Raw genomic sequence first — 14,131 nt, 5'->3', positions numbered from 1 at the left:
ATGGGGGCATTTTGGTTGTTACCAGAAAAATATTGAGGCTCAGTAGTAATTGCGCAGACCAAGCATCCCCAGCTACAATGAAAGTCAAAGGTGGTTCATTTGTGAAAAGCTTCACTGGACATTTGAAATTGTCTGTTGTCTTAAATGGCCTCAGATTGAGCTTTTTGAAAAATGGGACTTACTGCTCTGTGAATGTCGTTGCCGGATAAAAATCACATCACTTTCACCCTCATTCCTTGGAGGGATACCACATAATTGGGCTGTTTCTGCAGTAATTGCTGCAGTCATCTCATCTTTGTCTGATAGATCAGTTTTCCCTCTACCTGTTCTTCTGTTTCCATCCCTCTCTGGTTTGTCTTTATGACAAACTATATCAAGCCACTTTTTTATTTTAAATTGAGCCACATTGCACACCCCAAGGGACATAGCATCCACTTCCTCTGTGGCTCGAGGGTATATTGAAGTGATGGCAGTTAATTTAACATTTCTTAATGTCATTCACAGGAAGATTGTTACTTTGGTCCACTGACTTCCACTTTTGCTGAGTTGATCTTTTCATATTTATTACCCCTTTCCATTTTTTTCAGCAATTCTCAGAGGTGTGGAACAAGGCCGAGATTGGGGTTGGGCTAGGTCCAAATTGTATTTAGACTAACTGGGATTTATTTTTTGAATCGGTTTCAATGAATTGGGTCTGATTATCCTCCAGACTTATTCAGACTGCCTTTGACTGTCCAGGGGTCTTTTCATATCAGGGCTCTCTTGGGTCGATTTTCTATAGCTTCATGCTGGGTCTGAATATTTGGACCTGTGAGGACCTCTTGGAAGTCTTTTTCAACTGTCACACACACACATGCATACTCAATCCTATCTGCACCAGCTGCTATCCACTGGCCACAAGAGAGCCTGAATCCTCCATTCCTGTCCTTTTCTCTGCCTCTATCATCTGCGCTGACATGTCTCATCTCTTCTATGCTGGTGACAGTCATAGAGTTTCACACCGAGAGGATCTGTGATGCTGATACCCGCTGATTCTGTGACTGTCAAATGACTTATCTCTCTCTCCTCCACCCCAAAGGCATTTGGTGATGCTGCCAAAAAAATAGTATGAAAGTATTACAGCCAAGAATCTTCCTTCATCCTTATGACTCCATGAGATCAGCTGTTGCCTTGAGTTTTTGGAGTGATTAAGGTTGTATATAGAAATGTATGTTTTATACCATATACAACAAACGGTAGTTATACAGTAGGAGCTCAGTTACAGAATGTATTTTATTCATAAATTGATTGTGTATTCATATGCTTTTCTCTATGCTGACAGCTTTTATTTATTTATCTTTGACAGCTACAGGTACATGTATAACACATGGACTGTAAAAATGGATGACATGACAACTCCTCAGTAGTGAAGCCAATTTGTCTCGTTTGCCACCTGGTTTCTGGTCATAAACCTGGCCTCCTCCATATTAATGGATGGGACATGGACCAAACTAAAAAGTGTCAAATGTTTTTCTTCTCCAAGTTGGATTCTGTCATAAAGGTAAATCTTATCAAACTGATGTATGTTCAAGTGTGTGTATTGGCTGGATCTTGCTCCTGCGGCTCCATCTCAAGAGCGCTACTGCGCAGACTCTGGCACAACATGGCAGCATTTGTATAAGCAATATTTTAGCTTCATTTCTGAATAGTGAGAGGAAGTGGAGACGTGTCCATCTTTATATACAGTATATGGTATAACATTTGAATAACCAAAAGAATCACCCAGGCATTCATGCATTTCTATTATCTATGTCCCTGACATCTTTTCTTCCAGCTTCCCAGCCAAGAGCATTTGCAAGATGGAAATGCAGTGTTCGCTTTTCTTTTGGGAAGCCTCCAGGGGCCTAACAACAGGGCCCTGTCAATTACACTCCTGGTTCTCTGGATCTCTCTATGCATAACCAATGTTCATTTACAGCATCTTTGTTTTGTGCAATGCCTGTGATTCCCCCTTCAGTGCTTGCCCAGTTGCCCACATGTTGAGTATTTGAATAACCACCTCTAGAGGGCAAGAAGAATTAGCTTCAGCTTTTACACTCTGATAGATCTACGAGAGGCTCATAATTGTGTGTTTAGCACCAGCTGCCAGTAATGGAACTCTATGAATCCATCACACAATTCTTTGTTGATATTTTCCAAAAGGAAGTTCCATGTATACATTAGAAATCATTGGTTGTTCTGTGGTAAAGTTTTTGTTATCATCTTTGAATAAGGGATCACAGCAAAATCCGAAAAGCTGTAGACAACGACAGTGACTTCAAGCTATATGCCTCTGTGATGATGTTTAAATGTCCCACTGCTACCATGGTGGGAGCAAGAGATCATGACGTGTTGAATTGGGGCATATTTTGAGCTTTTCTGTGCCAATTTAGGTACATTTCTGTGCTGAATATTGGAGTGAGAGGAATTAATCTCCATGATTACTTTAAATCATTATTTTCTCAAAATGTCTTCATTGCAACACTTGCTAGGTTATCTAAAACTAACCAAAACTCGGCGTTAAACATTCACTCAATTCATTGTTTTATTTGTGGTACCACCTCCCCTATCAGTATGCAATGAAGATTAGTAAATGTACTATACTATAGATATTCCAGTGGGAAAAAACAGCAGCAGAAATGGTATTACTTATCTCAGTGATGAGCTGTTAGTAGCTCTTGTATTTATACCTTCTATATGGGATTATATTGAATCACATTTTCTGTGTTATAGCCTACACATAATGATACATAAAGTAAAACTAAATGGAATCTAACCAAGCCTGAAGAAAGACATGATACAGGAGATGCTGCTGTAGATTATTTCCCAGTGCCCTGTGTTTTATTTCATACAAACAAATGTTTAAAATCCTCAACATTGCTTTGAATTTGGGGGTTGGAGTATTTTTTTGGTATAGTTATTTCTTTGAAAAAGGGTAAAGCATTGATTTAGAGCTATAACCCAATATTAGAATTGATAGTGCAATAAAGTAATTCTAAAAGTTCATTTAGGGGGGCTCCACTGGCTTAGGGGAAAAGATATAGATCATTAAACACAATGCTCCAGGCTAGAATTTGGCACCATCATGCTTTTGTCCTGCTGCAAAGAAGCATCCAAAAAACACATCAGCTAGGAAATCTAAAAGTTGGAAAAAGGTGCTCTGATGACAGAAACATGATGCAGCTATACCATCATGTAATATGCTTTCAAATCAGCTCATTATATAAAATGCTGAAGTAAAAATTTTTTTTCTTAACACTATTTTATTTATGACAATATTATCAGCTTGTCTATTCAAAATATATTTATAATTAGTTGTGGCTGATCTGAAATCTGAATTATTGCACATCGAGGAAAGGAGATACATATTTAGTCCATGGGTACAGTGTGTGTGTGTCTTTGCAGTAGATTGGACCAGAATCAATTTGGAGGTGTATCAAAGCTGTGAGGCAGATGAAAAAGGAATTCTACCTTTGAATTGGAAATCCATCATGAACAATGTCCACATTTGAATTGCTCTCAGACTAGGGAATACATCTTTGACCACAATAGAACCTCTACATTATTATGGGGGAAGAAAATTTGGGCGAACATAATGGAAAATATATAGAAAATATGGACCCACCCCTCCCTCTTATGCTTGAGATAGGTTCGAGAGAAGTTCAGTCAAAGAGGAGGCTTTGATTTAGGAGTTTAGGTTGGATGGTTATAAATAAATAAATGAAGTGAGTGAAAGTAAAGTTTTCAGTCTATGAATACTGAATGACATGCATCTTGGGATCGGGGATACTTACTTTCTCAGCTCAGCCAGTGTTTGGTGCTACTAGAATATTTGTCTGAGTTCTAGCTCAGCAAACACGCAGTACTTGCTCAGTGCCAGAGAAATTGTGAATGAGCTTTTATTAAGAAATTGAGCCAGATGTCAGATTAGGACAGATGAATTGTGTCAAGATTTCATAAACAGATTACACTGAAAGCGCAGTGATGAAAATGTCCCTGCAAATTCAGAGCCTCTGTGTTCGACTCTCAGACATTGTTATTCATCTCATTCTGTCTCATTGGTCCATGTTGACAAAGCCTTGAACAAAAAATGTGTTACTGCTGAATCATGTTCAGCAGGATACTTTCATCCCAGCAGACAAACCAGTTTGTGAGCCATAGTGTTTTGTGAATCCTTGTCAGTGAGGTTAAGTACAATGGACATATAAAAACAAGCAAGCAGACAAATAAATAAATCAAACTGTGAAACTTGACAGCCATCTTTGCCTCCCACGTTTTCTATTTGTATTCAGCAGTGTTTGTATTTGGAGAAGTAGTCGTTCAAACTCACCATGCCCAGAGATAAAAGACTGATGTGGCCAACATAGGAATGCCTCACAGGTTTTGAATTTGAATATATGGCTCTGTTTTGGCTGATAGCTCGTTCTCAAGACGAGCAGGCCAAGCCGAGAGAAATTGGCTCTGTATTTCAAGGTAGCTCATGTCAACTTATGTAATATTTTTCCTAGTCGACTCTGTCATGTTCTGTTTTATGTTTTTTTTTTAAAAATAACAGGCTTTACTGTGCTCAGGGACCAATGGATCACAAAGAATCCATGAATTTGTAGGTCAGCCCTTTGTGCATGTAAATCTGTGTGGCTCTGCTGTAGGTAGGGTATTATTTTCAATTTGAATGGCAGATCAGAGTCTGTAAACAATAGAACCTACCTGGCACGGACTACAAACAAGCTCCCAAAAGGCTCGACTGTCTACCTCTGAACTCAAAAAAACCCCGGTGAGGTCAGACCTCCCACGTAATCCTCAGCGGGGGGTCATACCCACCTCTTTGTGTTTGATTTTTGATGTCACATCCTCACCGATCAGGTATTCTTCTCAACCCCAGATGTTTGGCTCATTCTTTAGAGAGATCAAATGTAGCATAGCAACCAGATGAAACAGCTTGTTTTGCTTTCTTTCTAAGTTAGGTACGATACCCAACAAGGTGAATGCTTCCTGTGCCTAATGATAGGAAATTTGCCTTCATCTTGTTCATCTGAAGTCATTTCTTTTTGGTAGACAGACATTTTATTTTGGGAAGTGTGCTGTTGTAGTGGTTCTGAGGAGTCTTTCTTGACAAAGAAATATGCTCATTGAAATTGTAAATTGAGTTACAACAACAACCTGTTTATCGGGCCATGCTGATCACATTCATGCTTGTTGCCATTTTCCTATCACTCTTTTCCAGGGGTGCAGCTTTATAGGATAATATCCACTCTTAATCCCACCTAAATTGGTTGATTGCTGCTTCTTTATCTTAAATGGATGGTTAAACACTTAAGAGTCACGCATATGTACAATATACTGTAACTCTTACTATATGATATGGCCATCATGAGAGTTACCTGTCGTATTTTTACCCCCGCCATTACCAATACCCTTGTCTGTTTGTTTGACTGTCAGTTGGATTAGACAAAAAGTGCTCAATCGATTAGCACCAAATGTGGTAGAGGATTGGGGCATGGGCCAGGAAAGAACCTGATCAATTTTGGTCAATCGGCATAGTGGCGAGTAGACTCGTTCACTTGGGCTCAAAGATGAACCAATTAACTTTTGGAGCCTGAAGCTCAAAGGCCAAGGCAACAGTGACCTTATGCTCCTGTAAATATGATTCACAAGGACTCTCTGTTGGAAATTTAATGGCATCTGGCTCAATTCACATGACCTGATTAGACTTCAGTGGTCCAAGTTCACTCTGACCTCTCAAACACATCTTTTGCCTTGTGAATGTAATATCTCAGAATCATTTCGATGAAATTCTTTCAAATTTGGCACATATTCACTTGGACTCACTGATTTACTGATTAGATTTCAGTTCCCATTTTGACTCAGAGATTAAGTGGTTACATTTCAGTGGTAAAGTTCATAGTGACCTTATATGGATCTGTAAAAAAAAAAAAAGTAGCAAATGGAATCTGTACTGGTTGTTGGAGGCATACAACCACAATGATGTTATTGTAGTTCATTGTAAGAGCAAGACAGATAGATGTCATATTATTTTTCCTCAGTGGAGGTATGCACTCTGCAGAGCACCAATATTGTCTTTTCTTTGATATGTTTATATATATTTATAGATTCAATTTCAAGCTGCCATGGATTTAGACCTTAGGAATCTTGTGTTTCTCACTGCAGAGACTGTAGATCTCATTGAATGGCACCAACTGCATTCTGAAATTTGTGGGTTTTTTTTCTTCATGCCATGTTTATGTCTCCCCAGGTCATATACTTCCATACCTCTCTGCGGTTGCCCAGCACAGTGGTGGTTTTGGAGCTGGTGTCTTTGTCACCCAGACCAGACAGTTCCCAGCAGGCCCTGGGCAGAGGCTTCACTGTACTGGAGCTTTTTACCAACAGGCCAGAGGCTCAGGCTGCTGATGGCAACAGAAGGTGATTAGTCCATTCCTAATTACACCAATTAGGGATTAATGATGTTTTGCATGAGGAGATGGGTGTAGACAGGTGTATTTTTAGTGTAAGGATTCCGCTTTAGATATCATCTAGGGACTGCCGTCTTATTTAGCCTTATACACTGTAGTTTAATCACAACTGGCACACCTGAAAGTCATTATAAGTGCCCATCACATTAGTATATGTGTGTGGAAATACTTTCGTATGTGAGGATTGTGATAAAACCAGAGAATACCTTGATGTCAGTATCAGGATTTAGAGTGGATTTTGGGTAAGAAATACTAGTTTTAAACAAAATTACATTGTATTCATCAGAACAGTAGACACACATTTTTGTTGTCTGGAGAGATATTCATGCATTAATTCAGTCATTCACATTGATTCCACTTCATCTTAGGCTGAATCTACACCATGGATCACCAAGAATCCTGCTACATCCCCAACTGCAGGACACAACTGACTGTAAGGACCCTTCTAATACACAATATTCTTGAAATATTTATTAGGTCCAGTTGTTCTTTTGTTTCTGAAGCAATGCAACAGGAAAGCTCAGAGGGCCACAATACATGTGGGGGTTAGTGATGTTTGTTCCTGACCAGTGAGGCTATGGTTGTTTTCAGAGGTGATAACCTTGACAACCACAAACATCTGTAACAACACTGTTGGCACACAAGGTCTATTTGTGTTTTTTGCCTTGTTATAGCAAGTTGAGCTGTTCCCAAATGCAATATCTCACTAGAGACTCAGCAACACTTCATAAAGCCTGAAGGGATTATGTCATCAGATGTCACCTTTAGAGACAGTAATCCATGAAGCTGGACGTGTGCTGTGTCAGTTTAGCTTTGCAGACAGAGCAACTGAATATAAAACTAATCAACAATCACTCAAAGCCTAATAACGAAGTACAAAATATAAAGAACAATTAAAATTCAAAGCACTGCAGGAACAGCAAAATGAGAGTTTTGATAGTTGTCTTGTAAGCTTTGTCTTAAAGGTACAGTGTGTAGAATTTAATGATATCTAGTTTTGAAATTGCATGTTGCATCTGAATACGCTTCACCTCACCCTCCCCTTCCAAACATTACAGAGAACCTGTGGTAGATTTCAGTTGTCATAAAAACTCCAAAGGTGTTTAGTTTGTTCAGTCTGGAGTACTGTAAAAAAGATGGCGGCCTCCGTAGAGAGGACCCCCTGGATGTAAATATAAAGTATTGTGCCGTGGAGAAGTGATGATAGGGCTTTTGGTTTTTGTAGTTTACATTTGAACTAGATTAGCTTTGTTGCCTTAGCTGGGGTCTTTCTGCTTGGAGTTTGCATGTTCTCCCTGTGTGTGTGTTTGTGTGTGTGTGAGCCTTCTCCCACAGTCCAAAGACTCACAGTTTTGGATTCGAAACACTGGATACTCTTGACTGTAGCTAGGAATGTTAGTGTGAAAGATGACTGTATGTTGGCCCTGTGATTCACAGGCGACCTATTGCTTATCAACCAATGTCAGTTGGGTCTTTGGCTCCAGCTCCCCCTGCAAACCACAAAGGATAAGCGGTATAGATAATGGATGGATGCTTTTTTTTCTTCAAAGAGACTATGTGCAAGTTTAGTTCCAACCCCTCATAGCGATTTTAAGATTGTGCCCAACAATTCAAATTACACATTGTAGGCAAAGAAGATAGCTATTACTCATGATTGATCAATTAAATGAAACTGTGTACCTCTGTGTTGAAGGCTGTGTGAGAGTTTTTTGGGGGGGGTCACATCCATTGGTTGGAATATTTCTGAGTATTAGACAAACATCAGTTCAGAATTTTAGAACAAATCCTCTTGAATTATTTAGTTTGCTACTGAAGCTCTTGGTTGGTCTGGATCTGTTCTTGCTTGGCCTAAAACCAAGGCTATGAATTACAGAACACTGTTGTATGAATAACACCGTGCCCAGCGAGAGCAAGAGTTCCTGTCTTGGCTATCATGTCACATGAATATTAGAAAACTTTCTCTCAAACGGACCGTTATGCTTGCTGAATTATTAACTACATGCCTGTTGTTTAGCGGAACATTGCCTTTCTGTTTGAAAAGCCATATATCTGTCACTCTTGCTGTTGCGCCTTTTCATTTCTTTCTATCACTTTTATTCTCATCCACTGTGACAGGGACACAGTCCTCATAAATGCTGCTTGATGTGAAACATTTTGAGTGTGAATTTGTGATGTGGAACAAGTATCTCTAGCTTTTCTGTGCCACAGTGAAATAAGTACACTTCCCTACAGTGGTCATTCATGTCTGATTGTGTTTAGAAATTATAATGAGAAAACATGCCCTGGAGCCTGGAGGCTGACTTTTAAAAAAAAAGTCTTCATTCATTACAAATTTCATATTATTCAGTTTCCCTACTTTGTTTTTGAAAACGTTGTGGCTCCTGATAAGAATAATATCTTCATTATTTCTTGATGTGTTGCTAATGTAGTTGGGGTTAAAAGTTGAATTGAATAAAAGGAAGTGAATTTAAACTATAAATAGCTGTATTTTAACATGCTAACCATAATAAAGAGATAGCAAACATCACACACCATCCTCATTACAATGGACTGTGCTTCCCAATACTCATATAATAAGCTGGCTTCAAGGCTCAATTATGCTGCTTTTATATGCAAAAAGAGATAAGTCCGTTTCAAACAATGTCGTATTCAAACATGAACTCCATGACATATGAAGAATGCAGCAGGAGATTCTTCAAGTCAGATGTGCTCACAATCTCCAGAGCGTTCAGAGGAGGGATGACTCCTGGGTAGAGCATGGAGGTGACATGACATGATGAATAAATTCTGCTTTGAGATCGTGTTTTTTGTTCACAGCACATCAACACCTGAGTTGACCATCACAGCCAAAAGCTTTTCAATCACATGGTTTTATTTTTGCGTCTGTTGCATGTCAGGAACACACCCACTCACTCGCTGTGAATCTTCCAGACCATAACCTCTCTCAAACATTTGGGTTCTCATACATAATTTCAAGAGATTATCCAGAGTCCAGTGCATGTCTGAAAGCAGTTGAGAGATTCAGACAATTTACATGGTGGTGTTGGCGGAGGTTGAGATGATGTACTTTTTAAGAAGGAAGTAAAAGTGGCCACCTTTTTTAAAGACAGAGATCAAACTTACCAACTCACAGAGTCTCTCCAAAACATTTCACCAATGTTGAAATTTCACTTTTGAAAGCTACACTGCCCTCCATGATTTCTGCTGCTCTGTTTCATCTGATTTATCTGTGTCCCTCAGCTTTCAGAAGATGTGCACAAATATGGATGAAATGAACGCTGTTCAGACAGAAGGCTCTGTCTGTTTCTGTGTGTATCAAACGAAAAGCATTAATGAGCTAAAAACGGACACAGACTGCAAAAACATGTGCTTTTGTTTATTCAACTCTGGGTGTCTTGTGAAAAATGGATATGTATCAACATGCATGGTTTTGCGCTTATAAAAATTAGATTTGCATGAGCTCATCATGACATAAATAGATAATACATTATACTTTACATAGACATTTGAAGCCATGCTAACCCTCGCAGTCATTGAAGATATAAATGTGCCTTTTAGTTGCACTCACATTGACACATTTGCTGACAAGGGATAACAGTAAAATGATCTTTTAAAAAAAACTATATAACCACATATTGTCCAAGACTATAAACATTCAACTATATAGATTTCTTCCCACATTATCCTCTGAAGATTCAAATGGTAAATGTGTGTATTTATACAGTGCTTTTCTAGTCTTAATGACCACTTTGCAGTACAGTATTTTGCCATGGACACATGGACCCATTCACACACACATTCATATAGTGCATTTACAGTATGTGCAGCACTTTTTCTATGAGAAAGCAATTTAGGGTTCAGTATCAGCCCAAGTACACTTTGGTATGGGGAATGGGGAAGACTGAGATTTTGTAGTGGACAACCCGCTCTACTCCCTAAGCCACAGCTGCCTTTAAGGTTCAGTGTGTAGAATTTAGTGACCTAATGGTGAAGTTGCATGTTGCAGCAGAATACCCCTCACCTCACCCTCCCCTTCCAAACATGAAAGAGAACCTGTGGTAGCCTTTAGTTGTCATAAAAAAATCAAAAGGTTTAGTTGTTCCAGTTTGGACTGATGTAAAAAAACATGGTGGCCTCTGTAGAGAGGACCAGCTCCCGATGTAAATATAAAGTATTTTAATATACTGGGCCCATTTTAGAGTAAAGAAAACAACAATTTGTACAATTTATTTGATTAAACACTTGTGAAAACACCACTAGGATTATTTTATATTGAATTTCTGCCCATAGATCCATTTCACCTTGATCTTATACACCGGACCTTTCAGCAATTTATATTTTAACCTCCATCACAACTGAAAACTTCATGTGATGCTAACTGAGCATCAGATGACAATAACATTATAGCTTCAGACTAACACAAAGAACACACAATGAACCACATGACATCAACTAGTTATATGTGATCACCTGCACTGTGAGGCTATGGATGGCATTGTCCAAAAAGTTTCTGAGGTGCTCGAGACATGCGAGTACCAGGGTGACCAATATGTGGCTTTATTTGGTCACAGTGCCATCAGATGGCCCATGTGAACAGGCCTGTTTTAAAATCTGCAATAGTAAACTGACAAATGAAGCACATGGGATCTAATAACCGAAAAGCCTTTGGCTCTAAAGATTACTAACATAACCTGACCGCCTTCAGCTGCCAATCAACAAGAAAGGGCAGCAGGCCTTATCTGAAACCCAGTGAACACGACTAGCTTTCTGCCACCGCTCTGCTCTTTCCCTGCTCTTGTCATGTAATAGTGCTCTGAGCATGTCTTTGGTTTAGGTTCATTTAAGTTGACATAGACAACAGACAGAAGCTAAATCTAATGCCTCAGGGTGAAGGTTATCACTCAGGACCCTTCACAAGAAAAAAAAAAGTTGCATCCAGATCTCTACACAGCCTTTCCCTTCTTTTGTGTCTTCCCTCGGTTTGGTTCATGTTATGTTTTATTACCCACCTGTTGATACAGGCAGGTTCTAAAAAGAACAGCAATGCTCTGCTTGTAGATATTTTGCGAGAAAAGCCAGCTATAGTATGAGCTTGTTTCCGTCCCTTGTGTCTCTGATGCCTGAGAGCTTGTATTGCTTCTAACTACCGTACGTCTTTACCACTGTGTGGTCTGGCCACATACTGTATGAATCTTTGCAGCAAGTGCAAACAAACCATGGTTCTGTCATGTACACAATGGAGCTTATGTTCCACTACAAGGCCAGCAATTGTACTCTGTGCCCAGGTAGGTCAGTATTGTGTCCTCAGTTTGCAGTGTGCTCTTTGTCTTTACACTCTGCTGAGAATTCCTTGCATCACAACATGCTGCAAAAGCTAATAAAAGGGAAAGAGGGTCAAAGGGGGGACTTCATGCTTTGCTGCCACATGGAAAGTAGTTTTATGCTACATTTTCACATGGAAAATATGTTCGCAAGGTCCCTCTCATAGTGGAAATAGACAGATAAATGGAAAGTGTGTGTGTGGCTTAAAATAAATGAATGATCTTTACCTTTGTTGGTGGGAGTTGTAGTTCAAATGTCAGTTAATTTAAGTTGTGCTTTCACTGAATTTATATCTTATTGCAACATTTCTAACTCTGTTTCAAAGGGGCATAATATAATATTGCACCACATATAAGGTTCACAGTTTCTTGAAGATTTGGGGGGGGGGGGGGGGGGGGGGGTTCAGTTAAATGCTCTGGAAAACATGAGCCTGTCTTTTCATTGAAAGTCTTGTGTTAGGGTTAGGGTTTGTTGTGCCAACTACTTGAGACTCATTTGTCCATTATCCCAACATTGCATATTTTTGTGTTCTTTTGTGTTCACTTGGATTTAAAGATGAATGTATTCGATTTTTATGATCGAAGGTCAATGTCACTGTGACACTACATCCATCTTGTTCTGGTGAATGTGATAACGCAGGAGCATGTGGAGAGAATTACATCTGGCACAAACCTCTTCTTGGACATGGATGTATGATAAACTGAATTGAATTTGCTGCTCAAAGGTGAAGGTCCCTTTGACCTCACAAAGCCAAAGGGAGGCCAGTTTGGGGCTGTAACCCAAACATTCATATGCTACAGTATATGATCCGAATACACTTAACACCCGGGTAGCTTTTTTTCTTGTTTAGACAGTAATCATGTTGAGTAAAATTCTTTACTCGAAAGGTCTAGGGTCATACACAGGTGGAGAGTCAGCACACAGGAAGAGATCTGGCAGAGAACAAAGGGATTCAGGGTTGATACAGGGCCGCATATAAACAGGTTCAGGGGCAGGTGAGTGGGTAGAGAACAGGTGTGGATGATCAAGGGGCCAGGAAACATATGTGACATAAGAGGTAAGTTAGAGCAAAATAAATAATGGACTGAAAAAATGACTAGATGTCACTGTTCTATTGCCTATCCAGGGTCTCTGCTGCCACTGGCAGACACACACACACACACACACACACACATATATATGCACGTCCTAAAGTCAGGGTCAAGAGGCAGGAAACGGTGAAAGGAGGGAAGAAGGAGAGATAGGAGAGGAAGTTGCCTTGGGGCTTTTGAAAGTCTTAAAAGAATATGAGAGGAGAGAACAAGTGCGAAGGGAAGCAGGAGGCTCTTTGGCGTGAGCTAAGCTTCTCCTCAACCAACTGGGAGGAAAAGAGAGACGGAATAGAGAGAAGACTAAATGGAATGAGTAGGATGGAGGGCTCCTCTGTGGTACTCTTAGCATGATGACAGAACAAACAGATGGTAAATTGTGTTGACATTAACATATCTTAATTTGATTCAACACCATGTTGCATTAATATATTCTTTATGCCTGTGCGGGGGCCAGGGTGGATGTTTCTGGCACATGTTCACCTACCCTCAAGGTGCATAGAGAAGAGTCAAGCAACACTTGCAGCATTCGGAACAATTTTACTGTTAGAGTGACACGTTTCCGCTTGTGGCCTTTATGTGGGTCATCCCTGTGTGGGGGACAGAAAGGCAGTATACCATGAAGCTTTTTATCTCTAATATGCCCACTCTGTAGCAGGTAATGATGTTTTTGATTGGTTTTCCTTATATATCTGTCTGTAATGCATCCCACCATGTAAATGTTTGTTTTCACCACCTACACCAAGCTTTATTGCTGTTTGGGTGAACTTCAAACTTCCAACAAACATAGTGAAGTTAAACAATTTATTTCCCCTTGTGGCTTCTCAACATTATGCTCATATCGAGCCAGGATAAACTGCTTTATGACTGCATCATCAATTCCTTTTAAAACTATCTGCTCCGGTATTGCTATTACTGACTGATACAGCACAATCATGTTTCTCACTATGATTTTTTTTAATTTTCTGGTAACATTTCAATCTACAATAACAGTTTATTTGAAATAGACTTAGATTTATGAAATAATTTCTGGATCAGCTTATAGTGCTAAACAAACAAGGAAGAGACTGACATTAGCGGAAAGATTTATTTCATCACAGACAATATCAGTGTATTAAGCTATGACTAAGAACTATACTGTTATATTTGCCTTATAATAACATCACTCAAAATAGTTTCATTGGTGAGATCTCAGAATATGGTGTCAGAAGAAGTTAGATGAGGCTGGAA

At 39.4% G+C, this 14,131-nt stretch overlaps 1 protein-coding gene across 4 annotated transcripts in view; it reads left to right on the top strand.

The window, feature by feature from the left end:
• nphp4 (nephronophthisis 4) overlaps positions 1–14,131 on the top strand; it is a 151,033-nt gene that overhangs the window by 15,604 nt on the left and 121,298 nt on the right. For all 4 annotated transcript variants that reach the window (XM_069527117.1, XM_069527119.1, XM_020088675.2 and 1 more), the window contains 2 exons: positions 6,272–6,441; positions 6,860–6,924. In XM_069527117.1, coding sequence (XP_069383218.1) covers positions 6,272–6,441; positions 6,860–6,924 — 235 coding nt within the window. The remainder of the gene's footprint in view (positions 1–6,271; positions 6,442–6,859; positions 6,925–14,131) is intronic.

The sequence above is a fragment of the Paralichthys olivaceus genome, chromosome 6, assembly GCF_024713975.1.
Source record: "Paralichthys olivaceus isolate ysfri-2021 chromosome 6, ASM2471397v2, whole genome shotgun sequence".
In the NCBI taxonomy this organism is placed as follows: Eukaryota; Metazoa; Chordata; class Actinopteri; order Pleuronectiformes; family Paralichthyidae; genus Paralichthys; species Paralichthys olivaceus.
Note: the sequence above shows the minus strand (reverse complement) of the source record. Positions and strands in the feature narration are given on the sequence as shown.